Genomic DNA, 27,926 nt, shown 5'->3' with positions numbered 1-27,926 from the left:
TTTATTACGATTAGTCTAAGGATAATTGGCAAGCCATTAACTGCACTGGGTTCAAATTACTGAGTTCGAAATGTGTCCATTTCTCTGTGAAATTTGAGTAGGGCTTGGATCTATGAATATTTTATAAATTGAATTTTTGAAAGATATACAGATTGGGTACAAATCCACCAAGTCCAGCTACCTGTTTTTTTAACATCCTTAATGTTCTATTATTAGGTGAATTGTGCAAATTTTATGGATAAAATAATGGGGTTTTAGAGATTTCACACCTCCAAAATGTTACATTTTTGCATTTTTTCAATCTTTGGCTATCAGTTTCGGGTATTTTATGCGTCATAGGTCAGAGATAAAATTATTAATAGGCCGACATGGAAAAGTTGTGAAATGAGTCAATGCCTTTTAAAAGATAAATACAAAACTTGGAAATAAATGAAAGTTTTCTGTTGAAAAAGTAATGTTTTGGTCAATCTTAAAGTGATGAAGGATTTCAATCTAGAATTGGGAGAAAGTGCACATCAAGTGCTTTAACAAGGAATGGTTGAAGTCTCTAGTAGTTTCAGAGAAATCAAAATTTCAAATTTCTCTTTCAACATGTCTTCTGCAAATTGTGACATGTTTCATTATATTTCAGAATGCTGTAAATTGATCAAAATAATTTTTTCCCCGAAATTCCTTTTTCATTAATTATTCTCTCCAGTTGAAGTAACCACCATAATTTTTTCAGAAAAATTTGGTATGTTCAACTGACACATTTGTGGTAGCTGCCTATTTTTTGGTGGAAACAGTCTGTATTGGTGGTTCTTAACCTTTTTTGGTCCGTTCCATCTTTTAACCTCAGTTCTTACAGATGATTCCCCATTCCCGAGTTATTCTAATTCAAAAAATGTATTTAAAGAAATATACATATATCATTAAAAATATTTTATTTTGTCTGTTGTAGTACATGTACATTTATCTTGATATTTTTATGGCAGATAATTTAAAATTTAATTGCTGTAGAAATGTTGTTCGTTCATCATAATCTACAGAAAATCAATAGCTAGTTGTAAGACAGTTAGTATAGCTGAATAGTTATCCTAATTCTACTCTGAACCACCTAAAATTTTTACAGGGGGAATTCCCCGCTGGTTGAGAACCCTGGTGTATATCAAAATATTTCCTCTGTCCGTCATACTATAAATGGAATACATTTAGAACTCCATTTAACAAATGCTTTGGAATCAGGAAAAAATTGCTGTACTGACAGCTAATGTTTTATGGAAGTAGCAGTTTACCATTCAAGTATTATATAAGTGGATATTATAATAATGATTCGTTAGACATTTTCTGTATTTGTATAATCTATCTCAGAGCATTAAGGAAAACTGTGTTATTGTAGTATTATGTTACACTAAGGTAACATTTTAATTAGGCAATTATTTATTAGGGCCAGTCAAATGAAAACCAAACACCTTCCATTACCAATATTCTATGCAAAAGGTGGCAACACTGTAGTTAAGTATCGATGCTATCATTACTGTGGTAGGAGAACTGCATAGTGACAATTCACAGGTGCTCAAAGTGTTTGGATTATGTCCTTGTTGGTGCACGGACAGATCTAGTTTGTTTGTCCGTTAGGTTTTCATTTGACTGCTCCTCATAGTTAAAAAAGATATGGAGTAATCCAAATTGAAATTTTGTCACTATTTTGGTTAGAAGAAAAGGTGGTCTCTTTACTGACGTACATAGTTTTTTAATCTCTCAGTTCCAGTGACATGGGACTTAAGGGGGTAGTTACATGAGCTTATGCCTTTTGCCTCCTTTGCCTCACTCTTTCATGACCATTGTCCTCTCTGGTACTAGCGAACACCTACAAACAGTGTGGATAGAATGAAATATATTTAATGATTTATACTTTTCAATTATCCTATTTATACTTTGCTGCAGGAAAAGGGCACTATCCAGCAAGAATTACTTTTCTCCCTCCAACCCCTTAGGAAATATATTGTGGAAAACACAAATTCTTCTGCTTAACCTGGTGATGCACACCATATCTACAGATGTTTACATCTGTATTCATTGGGATAAGTAATTTGATATTGATGTTGATCGTTGAAAGATGAAATATGAGGGTAATCCCAGAAGTACCTGACCCAACAAAGAAAGCTCAAAAATTTTGGAAAAAAATGTATTTAATTTTCAACATAATCTCCTTTCAGCTCTATACACTTTTCCCAGCAAAGTTCAATTTGTTCGATACCCTTTTTATAATAAGAACTGTTTTGCTCCTCAAAATAGACATTAAATGTCGACATCACTTCTTCATGGTTGGAAAATCTTTGACCACTGAGCCGTTTTTTTTTCAAGTTTGCAAACAGAAAATAAATTGAGGGGGGCCAAATCTGGCAAATAGGGTGCATGGGGTGGCAATTCAAACTTTAATTCATGAATTTTGGCCATTGCAATAACGGATTTGTGAGCTGGTGCATTGTCTTGATGAAACAACACTTTCTTCTTAGCCAAATACGGCCGATTTTGCTTGATTTCTTCGCTCAAATGTTGTAATAAGTTCCCATGATACTTGCCGTTGATAATTTTCCATTTTTCAAGATAGTCGATGAAAATTATCCCACAGGCATCCGAAAAAACTGACGCCATGACCTTGCCTGCAGATGAAATGGTCTTCGCCTTCTTTGGAGACGGTTCTCCCTTTTGAATCCATTGTTTTGCGTGTTCTTTAGTCTCAGGTGTGAAGTAATGGACCCATGTTTCATCCATGGTTATGAAACGGCACAAAAATTCTGCTTTGTTGCTGTGAAACTTTGCTAAGCAATCAATTGAAACATCTTCACGACACTGGTTTTGCTTGAGTATGAGCACCCATCTTGCACACAGCTTTCTCATGCCCAAATTTTCAGTACAATGTGATGTACAGCACTTTTTGAAATGCCTACTGTGTCTACTAGCTTGTGCACTTTCAGTGGACGATCATCCAGTATTACTTTGTGGATTTTCTTAACCATTTCTGGAGTCGTCCCATCATTTAGTCACCCAATGCGATGCTTGTGTTGACAGCTCATACGGCCTCGTTTAAACTCTGCTACCCAATATTTTAATGTAGTTTACTGTGAAAGGAGCAGACTCACCCAGAGTAGAATCCAGTTCAGCTTTTATATTGGTTGGGCTGTGGCCTTTCAAATAGAAGTACTGTATCACATAATGATGACCAATTTTCTCCATTTTCACAAATTCACTGAAAACATTCACTATTCATGGCTGCCAAACAAATACTAAACAACGTAGCGTCTTCAAACTTGAAACATATGCTTAATAGATTGCGTTTTTTCTAATCCAGTGATATTTTTCAAACAACTACTGTCATCTCTTAGTCAGGCCGGGTGCTTCTGGGCATTCCCATGTCCATGATTGATGTATAATGGTGCCATAGGTACTACTATCTTTGAATCTGTACACCTCACCTGATGGGGGTGTTGTATATGATAAAAACTCCTTAACTTATATGCTCATCTTTCATTTTTATGCAACCGTAAATTTTGTCTTAAATAAGAGCATAATAAATTTAACCATCCACTGACCTGAAAACCCTCAAAGAAGTTATATAAATTAGAATTCAGAAAAGTTATAGCTAAAAATAATAAAATTAACATGATTTGCCATCTTGAATGCATATTTCTCAGAAAATTTAGATAAAAGCCTTCAATGAACTGTGTATAATTCCATATTGAAATACATTAAAATATATAAATGTTAACTATGTAATTTTTCATGCCCCACTGGACTTAGTATAAGATGATCTCTATACTCGCCTACCAAACCAACTTTTGGATTGTCTGTGGATTTTGGTTCAAACACACATACAGCATTATATTAATGACGCTCACGTTAGACAATTTTTGTATGAATCATGGCATTAACATGATTGGCTAAATTATTATAATTCTAGGATTGATACATTTTTTAAAAATAATGCTAATAAAAATAAAGGCATTAGGACTTCACATAAGTTATTCAAGAGATCATTTTAGCATGGTGATATATTCTCACATGCTGTACTTTCCCCATAATAATTTTAAAAATTGAATTGACGCTATATTTGATCCATTTGATCAAGTAATGGTGGGGTTGTATTGATAGTGAGAACAAGCAGATTTTCAGTCTGCACAAGTCAAAGTTGGGAGTAATATATCGTACAGTGGAAAATAATGCATGAAAAATACGATAGTACACTCTTTTTAGAGTTTTGATGTATATTCACTCTCAAAGCCATAAGCGTAATACTTAGTGAATCAACGTCACGAAGCAATGCCCAGGTGAATTTTGTGGTACTGTTGGAGATGTGACCTTTTTTGGAGCAATCACGGCATGTAATTTTTGTCTTCATTCCATTTATGTAGTATGCATGATATTTGTGAGTAATTTAGATATTTGTTCATTGGTGATTAATTTATTTTGCTTGAAATGTTATTGATACAGAGTGGAGTTGATATGGTGTAGAAAATTGGCACGTTATTGTTTTGCAACTTTATTGTACCCCCCGAAACATTTCAGTAGCTCCTATGCTATTTGATTAATATTTTTAATTTGTACTGAGCCTAGTGTTGTATTAAATTAACAATAAATTAGTTTCCATTAGCATCATTATTTCAATAAATGAAAATTAAGTGTAAAACTTGGAAGGAATGAAGGAAGAATTGAAAGAGTTTCATTTTTCTTGTTGTCTTTAAGTATGGTTGTCTACAGGTTCAATCCAAAGTTCCTTTATCATTCTGAATATTGTATTGATGATACATTTCACAAAACTTGGGGCATACACTCATTGTGAATATATGTTTCATTCAAAATTCCCTCTGGAAAGCGCCATTGCAGACAAGTGATTGGTTTTCTGTGTGGAACCTCAACTATAAATATACGAGAGACTGGCCTTCTCTTTGGAAATCAAGAGAGTTCTGGCATCTGATTTCCAGTCACAGAGAGATTTGAGAAAGTTTGTCTACCATTTGAAATGACCCAGTCCTACCATAATAATATAATGTAGTGACTAGTTGCCAATGGCATTGATTATGTCTGAGCTTCTCTTGTTTGACTGTATCAGGTGCCTGGAAACAGCTACACATATTTACTGCACTAAGCAGAAATGATAATGAAAAAGTGATCTCTTTACTTTTGAAATAAAGTCATTATACGAGGGTCATCCGGAAAGTAGTACCCGTTCGTGCCGCATGAAGTGCTGACGACGCGAGTAGCCGCTGGACGAGGTCAGATAGCTTCAGTGGCTTGTCTGCCTTCTCTGAGCCAAGTTGCGTGACGCTAGCATTGCCTGTGTTGTTTCTGTGATTGTTTACAATGTTTAAAAAAATTGAGAACGCCGCCAGTTGTGAAGTGAGGGCAGTGATTAAATTCCTCAATGCAAGAAACGTTCGCCCATGTGATATTCATCGCCAATTAAAGGAGGTGTATGGAGACAATGTAATGGACGAGTCGTCTGTTCGGCGGTGGTGTCGCAACTTCAACATGGGGAGGGGGAACACACACGACGATGAGCGTTCGGGGAGACCGTCTGTCATTACAGACCAACTGGTGAGCTCAGTTGACGAATTCGTGAGGAACGATCGGCGCGTCACAATTGATGACATCTGTGAGCATTTTCCCAATGTTTCTCGAACAATTGTTCATGAAATTGTTAAACACCATCTGCATTATGCAAAAATTTGTGCAAGATGGGTCCCTCGCGTATCTCAATGAGCTGGCGGCGAAGGACTATGCAGCAGGAATACAGAAACTTGTCACACGTTATGACAAATGCCTTAATTTGCTTGGAGATTATGTTGAGAAGTAGTTTAAAGTATCCTCTTTCAAATAAAATTTTTTATGTTTGTTAATATTTACTTTTGTGTCTTTATTTCACGAACGGGTACTACTTTCCGGATGACCCTCGTAATATGCACCAATACTTCAAATTTGATAAGTTCTGTTCAAACTTACCAGAATGGATTATTAAATCTTGTTATTTCATTGCTTTGTTTCTCATTTGGTTGACATTGTCAGATACAAGCCCAACTTCATCAAGGTTTTTTTACCAAAATTCACTTGATTAATGAACACTTTTTGGAAATACATAATGTATTTTTCCATTTATTTTAAACATTGACTAATATTTTATTTTACTTAATTAATAAGTTTAATGTAATGAACATTAAGCTGATGCACACGCTACCTTTCCCTTGTAAGATTAGATGTAAAAATGTGATTACCTATGTACATGTGCATCTTCCATAATTTTAAATTGCTATAACTTTTAGAGTCTGTCTGCTCCCAGTTCACATAAACTTTTCATGATTTGAAACTATTTTTCATCACACTTTTTCCACTCACTGAAATGATTAACTATGGAATAAAAGTTCGCATTTAATTTTCTCCCAATAAAATTCAATACAAATGCAGTGAATGTAATTTTGATTACATCTTTTAAACTCTAGGATTTATATTTCCACGTTCATTCTAAAATTATGATGGAATGTTAGTCCAATGGGTAGAGTGCTAGTGCTTCTACTGTTAGGCCCAAGGTCTTATTTATCTGAACCAGTGGGCATCCTCAGAATTACCCAAGATGTCAGATCTTTCTTGCAGACCAAAGGTAGCACAGTGAAGAAACTCCCTACCCCCTGTACTCTGATGTGTGAATTTGACCCACTGTAAAGGGCTTACTATTAGGTTAGATCTACTCTCACCTTTCAAACTAATGATTGTATTGAATACTTCTCCCATTTTTTTATGAAATGAAAACAGGGAGACCTGAAAAGCATGTGACAATATGAGAATGCCTCCAGATATTAGATGGTCAGTTATAAACATGACTAATCTTGCTTCCCACCCATTTCTTTGTCTTTACTTGCGAGAGTTTTTGTTCAATTTTTACTTTCTGGTAATGCCATGTATTTAAAAATTTTGTTACCTGGTGAAGTTTATTCCAGATCACTATTTTTTTATCTTTTATGCCATTCTAATAATTCATTTGCATTAAAAAATGAAATTTTTTAAAGCTTGTCTATTTCTTGTGCCAGTGCTGATGGGTTCTAAAATTTGAGTGCCTTTTGAATATGTACACGTCATATGCGCCAATTGGTGCTTTTTACATTTTTGTTGTTTTGGAAGGATTTTGGCATTGGAAAAACGAAACCACTTTAAGTCGAGGCATTTCATACGAAGGATCTTAGTGGTGGAGGAATTCTCGACTTTTAGGAATAGCTAAAAAATTCATTTCCATAAAATATTTGAACTATATAGTTTGACTAAATAATTAAATAGTCTGAAGCCAATAAAAGTGGTTACACACATAAAAAAATGGTAATAATGATTTAAACTATATGATCTCTTTTATTATCTGTCATATGAAAATGACTAAAAATTTAATGTACGTGGTATAGTTCAATAATAACTCACTTTCTCTGCATAGATCTTGGAGCTGAATGAGTTTTTTTTGGCAATTTACTGAAATTTTAAAGTTGAAATACTGCTACCTGTTTGAATTCTTTGTTTGTGCTTATCTTATTTGTTCATAAATTTTAGGCTTAAGAATATTAAAATTGAAATATTTTGAACTGCTTTCTTGGTGAAATTATTTTAGAAAGTGAAAAATCATCCAGAATAAATTATTTATTTGATTACTCTAATTATTATTCATTTAAATTGAAGATATGAACTCGTTACTTATAAAATTCATACTGTCCTCTTATCATCAGGAAGGGATAAGTGGCAACTGGTGTAAGGGTTGGATGCTTCTGTATCAACGAATGTTCTTCTATTGTCTTGTTGGTTCATCAACTGCCAAGGAAGCAAATCTCCAGCATGCTCGATGTATAAGTAAGTTCACCTAGATCTACAAATAATCAGTGAATATATATCTTCCATGTTTGACAATCATGACGAAAGACTGAATGAGACTGAACCATATTATATTCAAAGTTTGGGTTAAATAATGCCCATGGGCTGTATCAATAAATTTTGTTTTGACTAAACATAGGCCTAGATATTCTCAGTAATTCAATCTTATCCATTCTATCCTAGAAGGCAGAAGAAAAGCTTGGAAAATCATATTGAAATGATAGACTATCATATTGAATGGCACAAGCTGTGCGCTTAGTAGTACTCTCTGTGCCTTATGTCAGAGCAAAGATGGGTTTGATAGCAGAAATATCTGATTGCCTATCATGGACTTCATTTTTGAATCCATTGTCTACCCATTTGAATTTTCCTTAACAAAAATGCAACACAATGGTTCTATGAAAACATCTTTTTATTGGAATCCTCCCTCCCATGGTCTTTTTCATCTAGTTGTGTACATAAATTTCAAATGTTTTCAGATTACATATTTGTTCACCCAGCATGGGTTTTTGGCAATTTATTATTCTTGAAATATCATAACAGGTGTCTGATTGTGTGCAGTAGGGTAATTGTAGAGATATTGATTTAGTAAAATATGCGTCCAAAATTGAAACTTCAGTGTTCAATTCATTTTTGAAAATGACTGTAAAAGTATGGGATCTAGCTAAAACGATCATATTGCATGCATATGCTACATTTATATTCATCTCAACAAATATTTCACAATCGTCTAAAGCCATTTGATGTGATACTTACATCATTTTAGATATGATTGTCTTAAAAATATTCATTGCGTAAAGTCATGCATACATAATGCTGTATGCACAATTATCTAATGAAGTTATTTTATTTCAAAAGCGCATATCCTTTAATATTATCATTTTTGAAATTTATATTTTGATAGGGAGCATGTGATTTTGTTTTAGGCCAGTTTGAGGTAATTATGCATCTGTGATTGATCATATGCAGTATGGGAGGATTACAAAGGTGGTCATTTGAAAAAGACTGAAATAATTGTCAATTGTTTTCATTTTAGGGGTGAACAAAGAGGACGATGGAAGTGGACCAAGTATTCTTCTAGACCTGCAGGGAGGAAATTCCATATATCTTCGACCAATAGCAACAGAGGGTAGTACATTCCTACCTAATGCTGGCAATAAGTTCCTAGTGTCTAAAAGTGCCATAAATGGTTGGAAGTCAGCTCTCAAGACAGCAGCTTTAGAATCTGGTCCTGGGATAGCAGACCAACAATTGACCCTTGAAAACATTCCAGTCATAGTTGACAAGTGCTTAAACTTCGTGTACACACACGGTAAGCAAGCATTATCATTGGGATATCCATTTGTATTTTTGGGCAGCTTTAGCATTTGAATTAACATTGGTCAACTCTGAATCTTGACTAATTCAAGGTTAATACATTTAACTGGCTGATGCATTTGTGCCATTTGTTCCCCCATCATTCCTTTTTTAAATAGATTTATAATAAGTACGTAAAAAGTAAATTAAAGGAAGCTGTTGATTTAAGGTTAACTTGATTTTAATATTGTTATTTGACTTAATTTTTCATCAAATTTTGTGTTCTTATGAACTTCTGTTATACTTGCAGCTAATACCTATGAGTTTCTGGAAAATATAGTGACTGCAAGGGTATTTTACACCATTTATATAAGGATATCAATGACAAAACTATTGATAATGATTTATATATTTTTATGACAATTTGGCTTTTATAGCATTGTATTAATAAAATGAGTTGTGGTTTTTATCAGATGATCTTTGTGACTGCAATGCACTGATAGCTTGAAAATAGGACATCACTCACTAGATATCCATACTATAATAATAATAATAATAATAATCTTTATTGTTCTGTAGGTCATACATGCGACATAGAACATTGTCAGGCAAGACATCAAAGCGTACATGTTGTCATAACTTATCATATAAAAATTCATTTACATTGTAATAACCCTTTGGCTGTAGAAGTTTCCTTAATTCTGTCTTAAAAACGTTAATATTTGAAATAAGTTTTATATTCAAAGGCAGTTTGTTAAAAATAAGCGAAGCTGAGTGATGGGGACCTCTTCTGGCACATAATTGTTGTAAAATATGTATGTTTTCACTCCCACGGGTCAAATAAGCATGAACCGTGGAGTTTGGTAAGAATTAAGTAGGGTTCTTTTTTACAAATAATGCACAGTAAAAAATGTACATACTTGGTAGTGTCATTATATTAAATTTTAGAAATAATGGCTTTCCTGGAAACCTGATGGACACGTTTGCCATAACTTTCAAAGCTCTTTTTTGCATAGAGAATGCCCTAGCAGCAGCACTTGTGTTTCCCCATAAAACAACACAATAAGCCAAGTGAGAATGGATTTTGGCATAATATATTAATTTCAGTATTTCTAATGAAGTAGTTGGAGCCAGTTTACGAATCATATATATTCCCGTTGCCATTTTATTAACTAAATCCTCAATATGATATTGCCAATCAAGGTTTTCATTTAATTTTAACCCTAAGAATTTTGTAGAACTAGACTGCTGAATAGATGTGGATGCATCAATCTTAAGTAGAGGACTTGTTACTGGAGGATTAATTTTATGATGGAAATTTAAAAAACATGTTTTATTTCCGTTCAGTTTTAAGTTATTTCTTTTACACCAGCCACTCATATCTGCTACTGTTGAACTTGCCAAATCATTTACCTCACCTGTCTTATTACCAAAAATAAGGGTAGTAGTATCGTCAGCATATAAAAGCACTTTGCTCTGATGCAGTTGAGATGCTAGGTCGTTAATAAAAATAGTAAATAATAGTGGCCCGAGAATAGAACCTTGGGGCACTCCACAATTTGAAGTAAGAACATCAGAGTAATGCTGATTGGCACCACCCTTACAATTAGTATTTAGTTGCACTACCTGCTTGCGATTTGTTAAATAAGATTGTATCCAAGCTAAAGCATTGCCATTGATTCCAATTTGGCAAAGTTTACTGTACAATATACAATGGTTTACAGTATCAAATGCCTTAGTTAAGTCATAGAAAATCCAAATAATTTGTTTCTGATTGGAAAGACCAAAGATAATGTCATTAACAAGCTGAAAAACAGCAGACATAGTTGACTTACCCTTAATAAAGCCATGTTGGGAAGGATTCAATAAAACTAAAAAGAAAGACTCGTACTTTTCCACAAATTTTATTATACGGTACCATATAATAAAATCTGTGGAAAAGTACGAGTCTTTCTTTTTAGTATGGATATTAAATACTTCCACGAAGTGAAGCCTGAAACAATAGAATATAATCACTCACTAGAGGTCATACTCTATGTCTTTGAAATGTTCCAGACTGGAATCAATAAATGCAAAGACCAAAAGAGGTAATTTTTTACTATATTGAAGTAAAAATGTCCAAATCATCATTTCATATTTGTAATATTGTATTAGGGTCTAATTAATCTTCTTGCCAACTTATTTTTTCAAATAAAATCTGAACTCAGAGGTTGATGGTAAATTTTTTCCTTGCCATCACAATATAATCATTATTAATAACCCTTCATGTCCACCAACTTTTAGGAGTACATTATCTAGTGAGCAATTAATCAAGGAGGATGCTGCATAATAATCATGATCTCCTATATATGAATAATACAGGCTTTAGTTCTGTAAATATCCACTTCAGATAGGGTTGATATGGTTCTAGGCTCTGACAGTCTATCCATGTAGTCATTTCTATTGTGCTAGTTAGCATCAGAATATTTTCAATCTCAATTTTTTTCTCTCATCAATGTACTGTTCTATCAACTTAATTAGAGATTTAATTATGTCTCTGATTCAGTTGATATTTATATACATACACTGAGATACCTTATCTCCCTGCTAAACTCCTCTGACGAAATCAGTGAAAAATTTTTCAGTGGGCTAGATTTTGAAGTCATCTGTTTGGTACTAAAAGATCTGATGGAAGTTATATGGAAAAAAAGCCACAAAAAACATGTGCAAACTGAAATTATCATTGGACCTACGTAGGCAGTGAGCATATGAACGCTTGACCTTAGGATATTGCTGCTGCTTCATGATTTCATATTCATTCAGAGGTTGAAACAAGGAGCAATATGCTTTGAAAGTGCCCATTTACTTTGCATGTAAATCATAGTGCTCTGAATTGTTCATTACTTGCTACGTTTTAATTATCATTATGTGATTTACTTATTATATCAACATTCTGTTGCACTTAATGGATTTTTAGAGTAACATTCCAATTGATGTGCATGCCGACTATTCGATTTCTGTATGTTTTCCATATCTTACCCTCCTTGTTGATATTATATGCAAACAATAACACAATTACTGTTTTTTTCTGGTGTAAAGCTATGGCATGTGAGTAAGTTGCTACCAAAACTTCACTTAATCTATTTTATGTGGTTTAATTTCCTGTAATTTTGATTGATCCCTTCAAAATTGATAATAATGAAGCTTTGAAAACCTCTGGGAATACATAAAAAGAACAATACTTATCATGGAGCACTATTAAGGATTGAGAGATATTGCAAGTTTATTCATTGTTATTATTAAAGTTTTGTTTTTATTTTACTTTCAGGAGGAATGTCCGAAGGTATTTATAGGCGTAGTGGGTCAAATTCCTCTGTCACACGACTTTTAACGGAGTTTCAGCGAAATGCATGGGATGTTCAATTGACTCGACGTGATTATTCAGAGTATGATGTTGCTGCTGTGCTTAAGCGTTTCTTTAGAGATCTTCCGGAGCCCCTGCTCACTTCTGCCTTGCATGATGATATTTGTAAAATTGCTGGTAAGGAACTGTAATTTTTTACTTTCCTCAGTGTAATTTCATTTTAAAGTTGAAAATCGACATGCACATAATATGTGGTTACCTTGTAAACAAATCAGTTATGATAATCTTATTTTATCCATATGTTTTCTATTGACATTAGAGATGGATGCTAAAATTGGCAGCATTACCATTTCTGCCTGAATATAAGCCAACCCTAGATTTAAGCCTACTCCCAAAATTTACCAACATTATTTAGAAAAAATGATATAATTGAGAACTCGTTTTGCTCTCTTCTGTTCCTGGCATGTGGGGGCTACCTGGAATACTTAATATGTGCATTTTTACAAAATAGGAATGAGAATCACTGAAGTAAAATTCTGTCTAGTCATAGAATGGCCTCAGGATCTAAAAGCTGCTTTAAGTAATACAAATTTTGTGGTTCTAGTATATGATTGGAGTTTATTATACAAGCATTTGATTGCATGTTAATATTTTGTTTTATTACAAAAAATATATTGATAAAATATAGCAAAAATGTTGTTGCTTACAATGAATGTAAGTATAATGGGAAGGGTCAATCCCAGCCATACTCTTATAAATTGGCAAAGGATGTGTGAGGAAAATTAGAGAAGATATATGCAGTAAATCAATAAAAATTATAAAAAATAACTGAAAATAAAAATAATAGCAAAGTAAATATAATAAAAATACTAAAAATAATTTTCATTTTATTATCTTTGATTATTACAAAGAGGGTAATCTTTGCTTTGACCCTAAGGGCCTTGATTATTTTCGTTTACTTTGACAGCTCTTGGTATCTTGTGTGTTCTTCATGTTTTTCACGACTCAAAAATTCACTTTTCACTATCTCCCTGTTCATCTTTTATGTGTCGATTTCTTCTTTAATTAAGTCAACTTTGAGAGGTTTAGGCCCTTGGAAGAGTACTTGAATGTATTCCTTCCAGCTCTTCCCAATGTCATTGTTCTCCTTTGGTATCTTTTGATTAGTATTTTGGAAAATGTGGGAGTTTTTCTTTCTCAGAATAGTCTCCATGAGTTAATAAGGGTTTTAGCTGTTTCTCCTCTTTATGTTGTAAATGATTTCCTTGCAGCAGCTTTCGATCCACTCTTACTTGTCCTCTTTCCACTCTCATATGACTTGGTTCGGCAATTTTGTGTAATGGGTTTCCTCAATTCTATTTCGATTCCATTCCAAATTCCTGTTTTTTTTATTGCCTCTATGAGGTCTTTCATTTGAGCTGTTATCCATGGCTGCCTAGGTTTTCAATGCCTTACAAGTTGCTCTTATGCTACCTTAGTTATTCCTAATTTCCTACATCTGCCCTTCTGTGCTAGTTTCATTTATTCTTTATATTTTTGTGTCAATGACCCCTGATAAATTTTCTCTTGCTAACTTTTTCCTCCAGTATCTTTGTGTTCCATCTGGGTTCCGGTGTCTTTTTCTTCATCTTCTTGTACCGCAATCAGCTGTCCATGATCACCAGATTGTATTTCCTATTTATATCTGTGCTGAAATAGCATTTTCATTGCTCAGTTTGATTCTTGTATATCATTCTGAAATAGATGTAGTAAGTTTATTTAATATATTTCAGTCTTAAAACCTGTGCAATAAAGTCATTAATATATATATAACCTGTCAGATTACCATGGTTGTCATTAAATAATATATTTATGAAAAATATAATGACATTAAATTATAGTTTGAAAAAATGTAGCTCTTTTAATTTCCCTTAGCATTTATGTTATTTTGATTAGCTAGAAGTTTTTCCTGTTGAAAATGAACAGGAAAAAGGGCTGTGAAAGCCAGTGTTTTTGGAAATTTCCAGTTTTTGTAGTTCTTAATGTGGTCTGAAAGGCAATGTTATGATATCTTGGTATCTGTAATAATTTGATTATTTTCACTGGTGATTTCTTTTTCTCAACAGAGTTAGACCCAAAGGATAAAGTTCAGTCATATCGAAGAATTCTGGAGAAACTTCCTTGTGTCAATTATGTGACACTCCGTCGTCTTCTCGCACACTTAAGTTATGTGCACTCACAGCAAGAGCGCAACCTCATGCCAGTGGATAATTTGGCTGCTATTTGGGGCCCAACCCTTATGCATGTTGAGGTGAGCTGACAAATTTGGGTTTTTGTTTAATTATTCATCTTTCTCAGAAAAAAAGGTATTGTGGTTGGAGTAAGATGTTTGTTATTTAATGAGTTAAGGATTAAAACATTGGCTAGTGTCATTTTCATTAATTGCTGATAATGAATTAAATCTTAGGAGATCCCATGTCTGTGCACATGAGTAAAATGGCATTGCTTGTTCTATTAATTTGATTAGGAATGTGAAGAAATAAGATATTACAGTATTTTAATAAATTTGGATGGAAGCACATGGGTGGATTTGGTGGTATTCTAGGAGAATGAAATGCAATTACTTAGTAGCATTGCATTATTAAAAATGCGTTCACTTATGTTTCAATGCCCAAAAGTTTTCAAGTCAGCATTAGCTTTCTTTTGGTGATACTCTGAGCGGAACACTGAACCCTCTTTTTGGCTGAATCCACATCATTAACAGTAACCTAAATATTTAGTGTACACATGAATCAACTAATATTTAATTGCTATTAGTTCCTTTTAACTTCAAATATGTGAAAAAGACTTCAAAAACTATGTTTGGAGTTTGAATACTGCAAATTTGTGATCGTAATGATAAAAAAATTATTGAAGTCATATTTTTCAGCACCTCGACCCAAAGCTCTAGCGCTGTTCATGTTTCTTACTAGTGATTTTTCATTTATAATTGTGTATGTGTACTTGAATACGTTCCGCTAGGAGCTGAGTGAAGATTGGTTCATGTTTTATTCCATCAGGCTACAACTTTATATTATGGGTTAATGGAGTTCCATTCAATAACCTTTCAAAAAGGCTATTGGAGGTTCACCTCAAGTATATTATACATTTGTTGCAGGGCAATGACTCTCTAGGATGGTCAAGGCGTGAGTCGGAAGCGGTTCTCGACCTGGTGTCCCTTTTCCGCTCCCTTTATGATGTATCACCTGAGGAGGATGAGCGTGAGAGGCAGATGCAAGAGGTTCTGGAGCGTCACTTCCTTGCTGCATCTGTTTCCCCAGCTTCCTCATCGGGTGTCGGTCCCCAGTCTTCACCTCGAATGACCCGTAGGGGTCAAGAAAACAAAATGGCCTTCCCAGGCGGCTGGACACCTCCTTCAGGGGACCTCAAAGTGTGGATCCACGTCTTTCCTACACAGCCATCAGCAAAGGGTGACAAGGGCTCAAGTTGCATCCATGTGACGGTAATAATCTTAATATTGCTCATGGCATATGTCTACATGCCCAATTGATTTGGTATGGCTTCAATGGCATGTGTTCAACAAGCAGGCTTTTTAGATGTAAGCAGTTTGAAATAATCAGTTGGCTAGTATGAGCTATTTTGGATTGGGGCCAAAAGCATCCTGATTTGTCAGGAAAGTAGAGATTGAGTCAAGAGTGCCGAATGAAAATTTTCAATGAATTGTTTCAGCACTCAAATTAATAGGTTTTAACAATGTCCTCAGGGGCAAGTGTAAATTTTGTTGACAGTTGATATCCAGTTTTAAGTGAAGCCTGAAGGAATTGATTGTATTCAATGGATAAAGACTACTATCTCTGCTGACATTGATGATGGTCTTGATGAAGTGGATGTGAATGGACAAGTACACATAATATCTTTTGTAATTATGATAAATTATATTTAATATGTACATTTAATATATATTTAGTGATTTTTCAAGAATATAACCCTTTGTAAATTGATAAATCAAATGCAGATATGTCGGTTGTTTAAGACCTTGGAAAAAAAAATTATTTTGGTTAGATTTTTTCATTTTTCTGCATAATCTTCTGTTAGATAGAAATGCTTTTCCTAGCATTTATCTAAATTTTATAAGCTGCATCACGATTAGGATTTTGTTAGGTACTCAAAATAGGGACCTGTGCTGGCGATGACCTTCTGGTTTTGCCTGAATCCTATTCCATGTAGCCATTTTCTTATCTTTGGAAAAAAAATTACTGGGACCCAAATCTGGTGAATTTGGTAGATGTAATAATTGAAATTTTAATTTTGTAATTTTCATCATCAAAATTGCATAGTTGTATACCTGTGGATTGTCTTGATGGAAGAGAATTTTTTTCTTTGCCAAATGATGTTTTTTCTTGACGTCTTCACTTAACTGATGAATGATGTTTGTCCTTATTGAAAATAATCAATTTAGATGATTCCATGTGCATCCCAAAAAACAATAGTTGTGCGTCAATGTTTCATCGACATTTATGTATTAACAAAAAACTTATCAGAATTGTGATGGAACAATTCCTATGGCATGTCTTTCTAATTCATAAATTATCACTTTAAATGATGTCTTAAACATTAATTGGGAGATGTGATGACTAAACTGCATTTGCCAGCTTATGCTCTCTCTTTTATATCTTGTATAAATTTTATATGATGTCTAATACTCTTCAAGTGCTCAAAACTTGAGTAAAGTCTTCAACAAATATCAAGTTGAAATCTTCTCATTTCAGACTTCATTGAGCAGGTTATAATTAGGTTTAACCCTCTCAATTTGTAGAATTATTGCAAAACATGCTAAGTAAACTCTTGTTTATACTTTGAATTATATGGTATGCCTTTCTTATTAGGATTCATAATGCTTATGATGAATTATTAATATGTAAAAATGCTCTTATGCTATCCTTTGCTCAGGTCACACCACAGAAGCTATCGGGTCAGTTGGTGTTGGATCTCTGTGAGCAATTGGGCCTGGATGGGAAGGGGCAAAGTTGGGGACTTGAGGAGAGGATATTAGGCAGTGCCCTCACAAGACCTCTGCACCCAATGGAACGGGTTCTCGATGTTGTACTTCGATGGGGTTACTGGGATGATGTGGACCGCAAAGATAACCTCCTGGCCCTCACCCCTAGTACTTTGCTCTTGGAGGCTGCTCATTTGGCTAGGGTAAGTGTTACTATTTTGTCTTCCTTTTTTTCTTTGAGATTTTCATGCCACACTTGCCTTTGCAGAGAACTCATTTATTTCAATTAAGGGCTTTAAGGCAAGTTGGTGAAGACCATTCGGGGGTATTTGGGGAATTGATTATCATGCCATGTCCAGCTGTTTAGGAGATTTTTATGGGCTATTTTTTGATACCACATCTGCAAAACTGCCTCTACTAAAGTCGCCGGTAATGCCAGATCATGAGTTTGGACCATACTTTATGTGGAAGAAGTGTCTCGGTACTGATATGTCATTGGGCCGAGTACTCTTATTTATAGAACTCAACTTTCAGTTCGAAATTTGCTGTGTTCAAGAAAGTAGAATGCATGTCATTTGACCCAAATTTCTGGCATTGAAATTCTATGCCAGGAAACACTTTATACTTTACATTTATAAAATACGAGGGCGGTTCAATAAATACCCGTGTTTGATGACAAAGGGCGTTCCTGAGGGAAGTGTATGTTATCATCGCGTGCTGTCATCTATCAAATGATGGTGAAACAAATTTCAGACTGATTTAAAGGTTAGTTTTGATTTGGCAGCCATTCGAGTGAGACAAGTGCCGTGATTTTTGCTAAAATGGAAAAAGAGCAGTATCTTTCGGTAATTCGCTCTTTGTTTTTGGATGGGAAGAAATGTGAGGAGATAAAAGCAAAGATGGATGCTGTTTGTGGGGACACTTCGCCATCTATGACCACAGTTAGATATTGGTTCAACGAATTTAAATGTGAGGGAACATCTGTTTTTGATGAGGAGCGACCAGGACTCCCGGCAGATGTGGTTACCAAGGAAATCATTCAATAAGTCCACGCCATGATTCTCGCTGATTGATGAACGAAAGTGTGCAAAGTAGCAGAGGCCGTGGGTGTGTTGACCAGAATGGCAATTAATATTATACATGATAAGTTGGCAATGAAAAAATTGTCGGCCCGATTGGTGCCACGATTGCTCACAGTGGACAACAAGCTGATCCGGAGTTGTCGCCGCCAAACTGCATGAACTACGTTATGAATTACTGCCGCACCGCCGTATTCACCCGATCTGGCTCCCTGCGACTTTTTCTTATTCCCTAACATAAAGAAATGGCTCGCGGGAAAAAAATTTAGCTCAAACAAGGAAGTTATCGCCGAGACAGAGGCGTATTTTGGAGAGTTCGACAAATCCTATTTTTTGGAGGGGTTAAAAAAAATGGCCAGAATGTTGGGAGAATTGTATCTCTCTAAAAGGGGACTATGTTGAAAAATAAAAAAAATGTTTTTGAAAAAATGGTTACTCCATTTCTAACATGGGTACTTATTGAACTGCCCTCATAGGTAATACTGGATAACATTGTCAAAGGTGTCACTGTGCACACATGTTAACACATGTTAGTTTGACCCAGGCCCATCTCTGGTTCCCTGAAAAACCCAAAAATTTGGAGCACGTATTTGCCAAGCCAAGCACTTGACCTTTATTCTTATTATTAATACATTTTTTATGCCTAGTAGCTTGGAAGCCATCAGGATCAGTTTCACCCATGCGATTCGGTATCAGGGGATTGTGATCTCTACAGTTCAACTGCTTGCAGCCAACATTGTTAAGTTGTTCTATATGCTATCAAAGGGGTGGAAATAACAGTTATTGGGGGATTTGAATTAACCTATCTCCCGTTTTGGGTTGGCATAAAAGTTTTGATGCTCAACACATAGGCCAGCTGCGATCAAGTGCTTCTTTGTTTCTCGTCACACTGGACCATTGAAATATTTTCCCTCTTTTCCATTGGTTTGACCTCTAGTAATTTTCCACCAGAGCTTTTTTTTGTATTTTTGTCATTAGAATCCTTCTTTGTAGGTATTTTAGGTGAATATTTCCCACTTGAATGATGCTGGACCTGATCTTTCAGTTCTTCTGATTCAAATTTCAACTGTTAGAAGAAGTCTGTCATTTCTGATTGTGAGTGAAGCTTATCACCTTGGCACTTTTGGCATGCCAAAATCACCGATTCTTAACTGCATATCTTAGTTTAAACATAACTCACTGTTAATGCAAAACTTAAAAGCTAGTTTCAATGTGAGAGCTGTGGTAATTTGTTTCAGGTGTAGCTTTGTGGAAATGTTCCATGATGAATAACATCAACATAAAACCTCATCAGGTCAGATGATTCTGCGCTACAGTGAAACCTAGGACGCATTGAAGTTTATTTTTTACGTGGAATTACAAAGTTTTATTTTGGCATCATTCAAGAGCTGTAGTTTTTGGTGATACAAGTCGGCTAAACTTCATTCCCAATTTTTTATTCTATTAAGAAGTTTAATATCCCTGGTGATTGGGCCACACTGGTTTTAATGTTGTAATATTGATTTACAGACCAAACCGCCAACTATTGTGAATGGAGAGCTAAGATTTGCTGATGCTCGTTCAAAGTCTTTCAGGACTTATATGTTTGAATTCAGTCAAGCAAAGCTGTCGTGCTACAAAGACAAGCGGGTAAGTCAAATCACTTTCCTTGAAAGTTGCTTTGTTGGTAGTCTTCATGAATGGTAGATTTCTGATGTTTGGTGGATGATACTGTTTGATCCATAATGACTGTTGACTACTTGAAATACTAATGTGATTAACTTATTGTGTCTTCTGTTCTTAAAATATATAGCTCTGAGCTTCACACACACACCCTTTTGTTTGAATGATAAATAATTCTGAAATTGATTTACTTTCAGGGGTCTGTCAAACTTGCAGAGTGGAAGGTGGAGGATATATTGTGGTATTTAGGACATGAGCCCAAGAGAAATCCTCAGTCCCGGTAAGTAAGCTTAATTTCTAATATCCCAGGAATCTAAGATGTAATTTTCATCCTGGGATTATTGTACATTTTCCATAGTTCTCATGACTATTATTGACCTTCCAATTTGTCATTCTTAAATGAGCATGAAAATTCAGTACAGGGTGAATAATACAAACCCCTAAGTTTGTTTCAAGGATCACCCACTCCCGTGTTAAGACCTTTTAACTCTTGTTTTCTGTATGACCCGCTCGGAAAGGGAATTGTTTTACAATGAAACTACGACGTAGTTACATTCTTGGTTGATAGATGGCAGTGGCATCACATTACTCTGCTGTGGCTCATTTACTTTGTATTTTATATGCCATCGTTCATTATTTCTCATTTTTTCAATTAGTTATTAAATTTTTGTACCAAAATGAAGCCCTGACACCAGGAAATGACTTAGGTGATGTTTGCAGGAAAGAAAATCATCTGCATTGGCCATTATATACTTATTTATTGTGTGGAGAAACTCGCACAATTTCAATTGAAAAACCACAAATTATGAATTAAAAAATGGACCCTACATATAAATGCCTATATTAACAAAAAATCTTTACAAAAGGAATGCCAATTGTTGGTAGGCAACACTGAAATCTTCCAATAATACTCCCTTATTTTCTTGTACCTGGCTCTGCAATAAAGAAAAAGAATTATATTAGAATTGTAGCATTTTACATGGAATTGTGCACTTGGGAGAAATGTACATGAAATCACCATGAAAGTAATTTAAGATGACGGAATCACAAAATTAAAATATTATGGCTGAATATTCCACTACCAGCCAAGAGGTTATCAGCTTAGTAGCATTTCTCCTATTTCATTGGAAAAACTCATGTGGAAAAGATATCCCCAGGAGGCATATGCGAAACCATCAACTAGTGCTTATATATTGTGCACTGCCTGAATAATATGAAGGACACAGCAAAAGAAAAAAAATGTATCAACTGCAAAAAATATAGGCCAATATTATTCATATCCGGTCTTCAGGAAAATTGAAAGTAAATACCTGAATACAATCTGTAGAATTAGAAACGAATAGTGAATTAATTTCCAGGGTTATTGTAGGCAAGCAATATTTTAATAATTATTAGTTGATTTTATTCATCCCTATACAAAACTGATTAGTGGATACTTCAGTGATAACCGGAAGGAAAAAATTCTTAAAGTCAAGTCTTTGGGATTGACGCTTGAAAAATTGAAAATCAACTGCCTCTGACAGTATCGAGGGTTATTAAATTGGACAAAATTTTCTTGTGACCTAATTGTGTTAATTCATGCCTAGCTGCTGTGATGCCTTGGCCAATAGTAGAAAGAAGTTCTTCAGAGGGACAGGTTGTGTTTTGTTGGTCATCATCTAAAAGGAAATATAAAAAGGTATCCTGTAATAAATTAGATTCTGTGGCAAGGGTTGCTCTCTACATTGGTCTCACAAGGATGAACCTTGAGAAATGTCTGCACCTAATGAACACCAACACATGCAACTGAACCTGCTTTTTTGTTACAAAATTAACTCCTTACCTTTGTCGTCAGATGGTTCACCTGTGATGAATTGAATTAGTTGATGAAGAAGAGAGGATAAGTCAGTCAAAAGATCACTGTCGTCATCCATGATATTTCCATGGGTTTGGTTGGAAAGGAAAATAATTAATCAGTTTTCAATGCTGTCAGGAACTGGTGTGTATTGGGGTTGTGATTATCCCAATTTTTATCTAATAATATTGGAAAAATCCCATTGGATCTTGATTAAGGTTTCTTGTGTTAAAGTGCCAGAACTACTTAATTTTCAGTTAACTACCTGTTAACTACCCCCAACAATATTACCACTCTCAAGGTTGTTAACCAGCCATCCTGTGAATGACGATGGATTACCATTTTCTTTCCCACAAACTCCCATGACCTGATGTTTGCAAGGGCTGATCTTCAGTAATCCATATGAGGACTCACACTCCTGACAGCCAACTCATGGGTTTCTTGTATTCGTTATCCATTGTTCCATTGAAGTTATCAAAAGTACAATCCACTTCCTTTGGCCCAGAAATGAGCCTGAAAAAGTGGGCTGACCACTGATACTGGCCTGGTTTGTATAATGTACTTTGACATGACTAACAGGTAGTTAAGTGGAAATTGCATTATCTTCGACCAATGAGAAACAAAATTCAAAGGTGAATTAGTATTCAGTTGATTATGTTGATCATAATGGAATGTAACACATGTATAAGTGAAAGAGATGCTTAGTATAGGTGAAAAAGATAATATTTTTGCATATTTTCCTTAAAAATAACTATCATGGATAAGCTGGTGGAATGGACAAACATGTTGATGCCTATGCTGTACAATCAATTTGTTGTGCATTTATAATATTTGCAGCCTTGTAACTGTGTGACTAATTTATGTTGTTTTTTCAGATGGAGTATTACATTCATTGATAAGGCCAAGAAAACAAGCAGGTAAGTGAAAAATGGTGAATTTCTTTGGATAAGATAATTGTCTTTGTATCATATGTAACCATTAAATTGGACGAAGGGTATTAGTTATTAACTTCACTTTGTGATGTTCCTTTTGAAGAGTGTCATAAACCTCTTTTCTGGTCAAATATGGGGATCGAGATGGTGTGGGGGCTAACGTACTGGCTTCCCACCCAGAGGGCTCTGGATCAAATCCCGGCGGTGTTGAATATTTTTCTGAGGCTCCTCGATCCCTACTTGAGGTGCTTTGTGGAGGGCACTTTGAGTGAGTACGCCGTTCGTCGGATAGGACGTTAAGCTGCGGACCCCTTGGCGCCTTTCGTAAAGAGTAGGTTAATGCCGATGCCAGGTTTCTCCCCACCCTTCATCCTTTCCTGTCCATCCCCTATGGCTCAACTGACCTCAGCTGTCGGTCGCCTCCCCTCAAAACTACTACTACTACTACTACTGGTCAAATAAGCTCATTATGGTTACATAAATCCTTGGATATTTCACATTTTGTGGGGTATTACTGTCCTTAATGCCATTTATCTTGAATGCCAAGTTGGTAAACAATAATGTGTGCATTGCAACGGCTCCTTTATTTTGTGCCCTATTGTAATCTATGAACTCTGGTTACAAACACATTTTTGGCATGTTGAATGTTCACCTTCTGCTCTGTTGAAGGTTTGCAATATCGTATTGTAAAACTTTAACAGAGCAATATCATATTATTGCTACCGAAAGAATATGATATATTGCACTGTACAAAGTATTTGATGTATCCAGAGTCATAGCTATTTTCTTTAAAAAAGGGTTCTTATGCAAGTCATGGGACTCCATTCATGTCAGGTAGCTCACTTTTGAGAGATGAGATTGCAGCAGTCTTGCTGGAAATAGTGAATAATGGATCTTTGTGAAATGGATAAAATCCTTGACAGTTGACTAATAGCCCCATAGCCTTTCCATAAAAATTCCTCGCTGTAAAAGAAATAAGTCAGCTGATGGCATTTAGAGAAAATTGAGTGGTTTGCTCACTGCTGCTTGACATTCATTCCACTGAGTTACTCCTCAAGTCCTTGGATTGGGCAGGGGTGAGATCTGAAAGGCATTCTTTATCCATTTTTGGCCATTATCACTCTTCTTCCTATTACTCCCTAGTACTTCCCTCTCTCTTTATCTCTACTGAGCCATAATAATTCAATATTGCTGTGTTGATAGGGTGGAGTTCTTCGTAGACTCGTTTTTATTTTAAGATCAGTTGCTTTTTTATGGCAAGGCAGTACCTTCTCTTGAATGGAAGTATAATAATTATCTTGTTAGCTAATGTCAAAGGAACAAGAAGAATTTCATTTGGAACAGTTCAATGGCAGACCTGGCAAACTCTTCACCTTAAAATGGCACTTTTTCATGCTTGTTTGCCATTTTTATTGAAAGATAAATCAGTATTTTACTCATACATAATTCTCATTCTACACTGCATCACAGGTAGTGTCTTTTATAAAAAAAATATGAAAGGCAGAATTGAATGGAGTGCAAGAAAGAAGAAAAGTCTCCTGGGTAACAATAAACTGTTATATGAACTTATCTCTGTTGGGCAACAAGGTATGAGGTGGTAATTTGTGGGTTGTGACATGTAATGTGATTAGTGGTCTCTAATAAAATTTATGTGACAAATATTGTTCAGAGTTTTAACAAATGACAAAGCAATGCTATTTTTCTATTTCCCACACTTTCATTTGATTTTTCTGAATCATTACAACCATAAATTAAACGTTTTAATATGCCATCTGAATTCAGTATGGGTGCTTTACATTATGATAGGAATTATTTTTACATGACATGTACTCCTTTGGAAGACCTTAGGAAATTGAAGTGAAGGGAAAACAGGTTAGTTAACTGGGAAAAAGACTTTTTGAGATTTGGCAAGATCACTTCAAAAGGACTTTTCCTAAAAGAATTGCATATTTTTTTGGACCAAGTATTTTATGATAATAGTGGCATAATCATTGTTATTTATTTGTTGTAATTCCATTGCTTAATCACAGGAAGAAGGAAACACCATTCTTTGGGAACACGATTGCTGGTACTTCTTCCTCAGAAATGCTGCATTTGGTGACAGCTATGCTACTAAGTGAGCATCCAGAGGGCCTTTCTTTCCCACTATCACCTGACCTTCTGGTTTGATTGCAACTACACGACTGCTGCATCTTCTAATATATGCCATCCTGGTAAGATAACATCTGGACTAAAGCTGAAGCTACCTTTTCCAAGGACATCGTTGTTTTGTTTGTATGGAAGATTGTTCTTGACATTGCCTTCATGTCATTCATACGTAATCTGCTTAGAGAAAATGTGTGATGAATGATTGCGGTAGCAATGTATTTAAATGGACAGTTAATTCGAATGGAATTTTCCTGTAGAAGTGAAGGATCAAAGAATCAACTCATATTGAATTAATTACTGTAGGTGAAACTTTTATTTGAGAAATTAGAGAGTTTAGGACTGCATTTTTTTTGTGCCAACATGGATTCCTCATGTGTATGTGAAGGGTTGTATCCTTCTGCAAGTGAAAGCCATTTTCAAATATTCTGCTGCTAATATAAACAATCAATTTTATATTACTTATTTGTTTTGGTTGTTTATGGTAAATTATAGACGGGACAGTTTATGTAATGGCACTTATGAGCACATCTTATTTAGCCCTTGATTGAATCAGCCTGCAGTTTTATGTATTCACTTCTTTTGCTCAACCCTTGATTATGTGTTCCTATGTATGCATAAGTTGCTCAATCAAAGCTGATTGAATGGATTTGCTGGTGGAGAGGTGCAAAAATTATTCAATTGTGTGTTTTTAAAATCATGCTGATGTAACTAAAAAGGGAGCATGAAACTCAAAAATTTTAGGAGAGCAGTCTAGTTGATTCAATGATATTTCCTTGTAATTATTTTTTTCCTGCATTGTATACAAAATGTTTGCAAAAAGTTTACAAAAGAACACGCTTTCAATACACATTAGGGTATTTTGCATTAGTGGATATTTATTAAATCTATTTTCAGAAAACGTTCTTTCAGGCATTACAGTTTATATTCATATTCTCTTATGATTTGATATGCCTTCAATTTAGAACAAACATAGGTTATATGTTCTAGTACATTTTACTTATTTCCAGTGGATAGTATTTTTGTATTCTCATTGTACTAATGAGCACTTACACTGTCAATAGGGCTTGTGCTTACTATTTTAAATGCTAGTCATATTTTCTGCATAGTTCAGTGAAAGTACATAATATTCGATAGAAATCTTAGCTCACTTAACTGTGGAGGTGTGAAGATATGGCAAACAAGGACTTTTTGTTTTTGTGTTTGTAAATGAAAGAGTATTGTTGTTGAAATAGACATATAGTGAACAATGTTGCCATAGGTTTATCCAACTATGATTGTGGTAATTACCAAAATTCACATGTTTAAAACTTCTGTGTGAAGTTTTGTTCATTCATTATTATGTAAAAGATGCTAGAATGTTACTTAACCCCTTTCATTGTGATTTAGATAAGTATCATTAATCCGTGGAACTGATGTACTATGCACATTTAATGCATCTGTATATGCGAGATTGGGCATCCAAAGATTTTTTTATTACTATCAATATCCTGTTTTAGGAATAGCAAGTGCTACTGGTGAAATCTCAATGATCATTCCCCAAGTTTTGCATGCGTAATGATTCTGGATACAGTTTTAGAACCCTGGTTAAGTTACTGAGACTTCAATTTCTTCTTTCCTAAGTGGCTTTTTGTTAAGACTTTTTCATTTGATGGAACTTTTGTTATCTCTTACTTGTTTTCCAAATATGAGTAATTTTGTGATTTGTGTGTTATTACTGAATAGGAAGAGGACATAATATGGATGCGTTAATTTTAGAATGGATGGAAGTGAAAGCAGTATTTATTTGTTACTTTGTCATAGTATTTCTTAAAATATTATGAAAAATAATTTTGATAATATTGAATATACATGGGGATATGGAAGTCCAATGTGTAGAGTGCTGGGCTACGGACTGGAGGGCTGGGGTTTGATTCTGGGTGATGCCTCTGAGAACCCTCAGCTTCACCCAATCTGTTTGGTTTTTTGGGTATCCGATCTTCTTGAGAAATCATGGGTTGCCCAGGGATAGCTCCTGTTCCCCTTACCCCAAAGTGTGAATTTCACATGCTGCTAGACTTAGTTCTAGGTGAGCTTACCCTCACCTATCAAAGCAACCTTTGGGCTGATTACTATGGTTAATTTTGGTTTGGTATGCATGTATTGTCATGTGGTGATTGGAAAATGGTTTTTCCTTTCAAAATCTATTTTAGTGTATTGGAAATCATATCGTTCCCATGCCAATTTTTAAAATTTGTTTATAATCTGTCTCTTATATGTCTCTCTTGTATTTATTACAATATGATTCATTTATCTTAGGATATTATATGAACATTGGAAAGGTGCTCAGGTTCGTTGTCCCTGGATAAAACAATTGTCTTTCTCTAATTGATATGTCTATGTTGAGGTTTTTTCTTCAGTGCCTGTATGTGCTAATTTAGCCTTGTGTATGAAATTTTTATTGTTTTACTTTGATCAAATCCCATATCAGCACATTTATCATTTAGATATTTGAAATTAAACATCATAATTTGTGATGGGTTGGTTCAGTCACTGGTGCCCTTGGTTTAGCTAGTTTTCACCCTAAAACCTTATACAGGATTGTAACATTCACTGCATGGTATTATACGTCCCATGAAATATTTTTTTGATCGCAGAATTTTACTCAATTGCCTTTTGTGTCTACATACTATGTCTCATTTTATCAAAAATTTAATATGCCATGTAGATAGTTGGTATGCAATTTTTATAATTAGTCAAAACTTACGATTCAAGTTTTATTAAATATTTAAAAAAA

At 34.8% G+C, this 27,926-nt stretch overlaps 1 protein-coding gene across 1 annotated transcript in view; it reads left to right on the top strand.

The window, feature by feature from the left end:
- Positions 1-26,914, top strand: part of RhoGAP15B (RhoGAP_ARAP and RA_ARAPs domain-containing protein RhoGAP15B) — a 36,103-nt gene extending 9,189 nt beyond the window's left edge. The window contains exons 4-13 of the mRNA XM_071590204.1: positions 7,740-7,860; positions 8,918-9,193; positions 12,485-12,697; positions 14,626-14,810; positions 15,657-16,001; positions 17,450-17,701; positions 20,087-20,206; positions 20,437-20,519; positions 22,949-22,990; positions 25,036-26,914. Of these exons, the coding sequence (XP_071446305.1) occupies positions 7,740-7,860; positions 8,918-9,193; positions 12,485-12,697; positions 14,626-14,810; positions 15,657-16,001; positions 17,450-17,701; positions 20,087-20,206; positions 20,437-20,519; positions 22,949-22,990; positions 25,036-25,174 (1,776 nt within the window). The 3' untranslated portion in view covers positions 25,175-26,914. The remainder of the gene's footprint in view (positions 1-7,739; positions 7,861-8,917; positions 9,194-12,484; positions 12,698-14,625; positions 14,811-15,656; positions 16,002-17,449; positions 17,702-20,086; positions 20,207-20,436; positions 20,520-22,948; positions 22,991-25,035) is intronic.
- Positions 26,915-27,926: the final 1,012 nt, after the last annotated feature.

The sequence above is a fragment of the Hetaerina americana genome, unplaced genomic scaffold (assembly GCF_022747635.1).
Source record: "Hetaerina americana unplaced genomic scaffold, ioHetAmer1.1.p SCAF_4, whole genome shotgun sequence".
Lineage (NCBI taxonomy): Eukaryota > Metazoa > Arthropoda > Insecta > Odonata > Calopterygidae > Hetaerina > Hetaerina americana.
The sequence above is the reverse complement of the archived record's forward strand: the minus strand, read 5'-3'. Positions and strand labels throughout refer to the sequence as shown.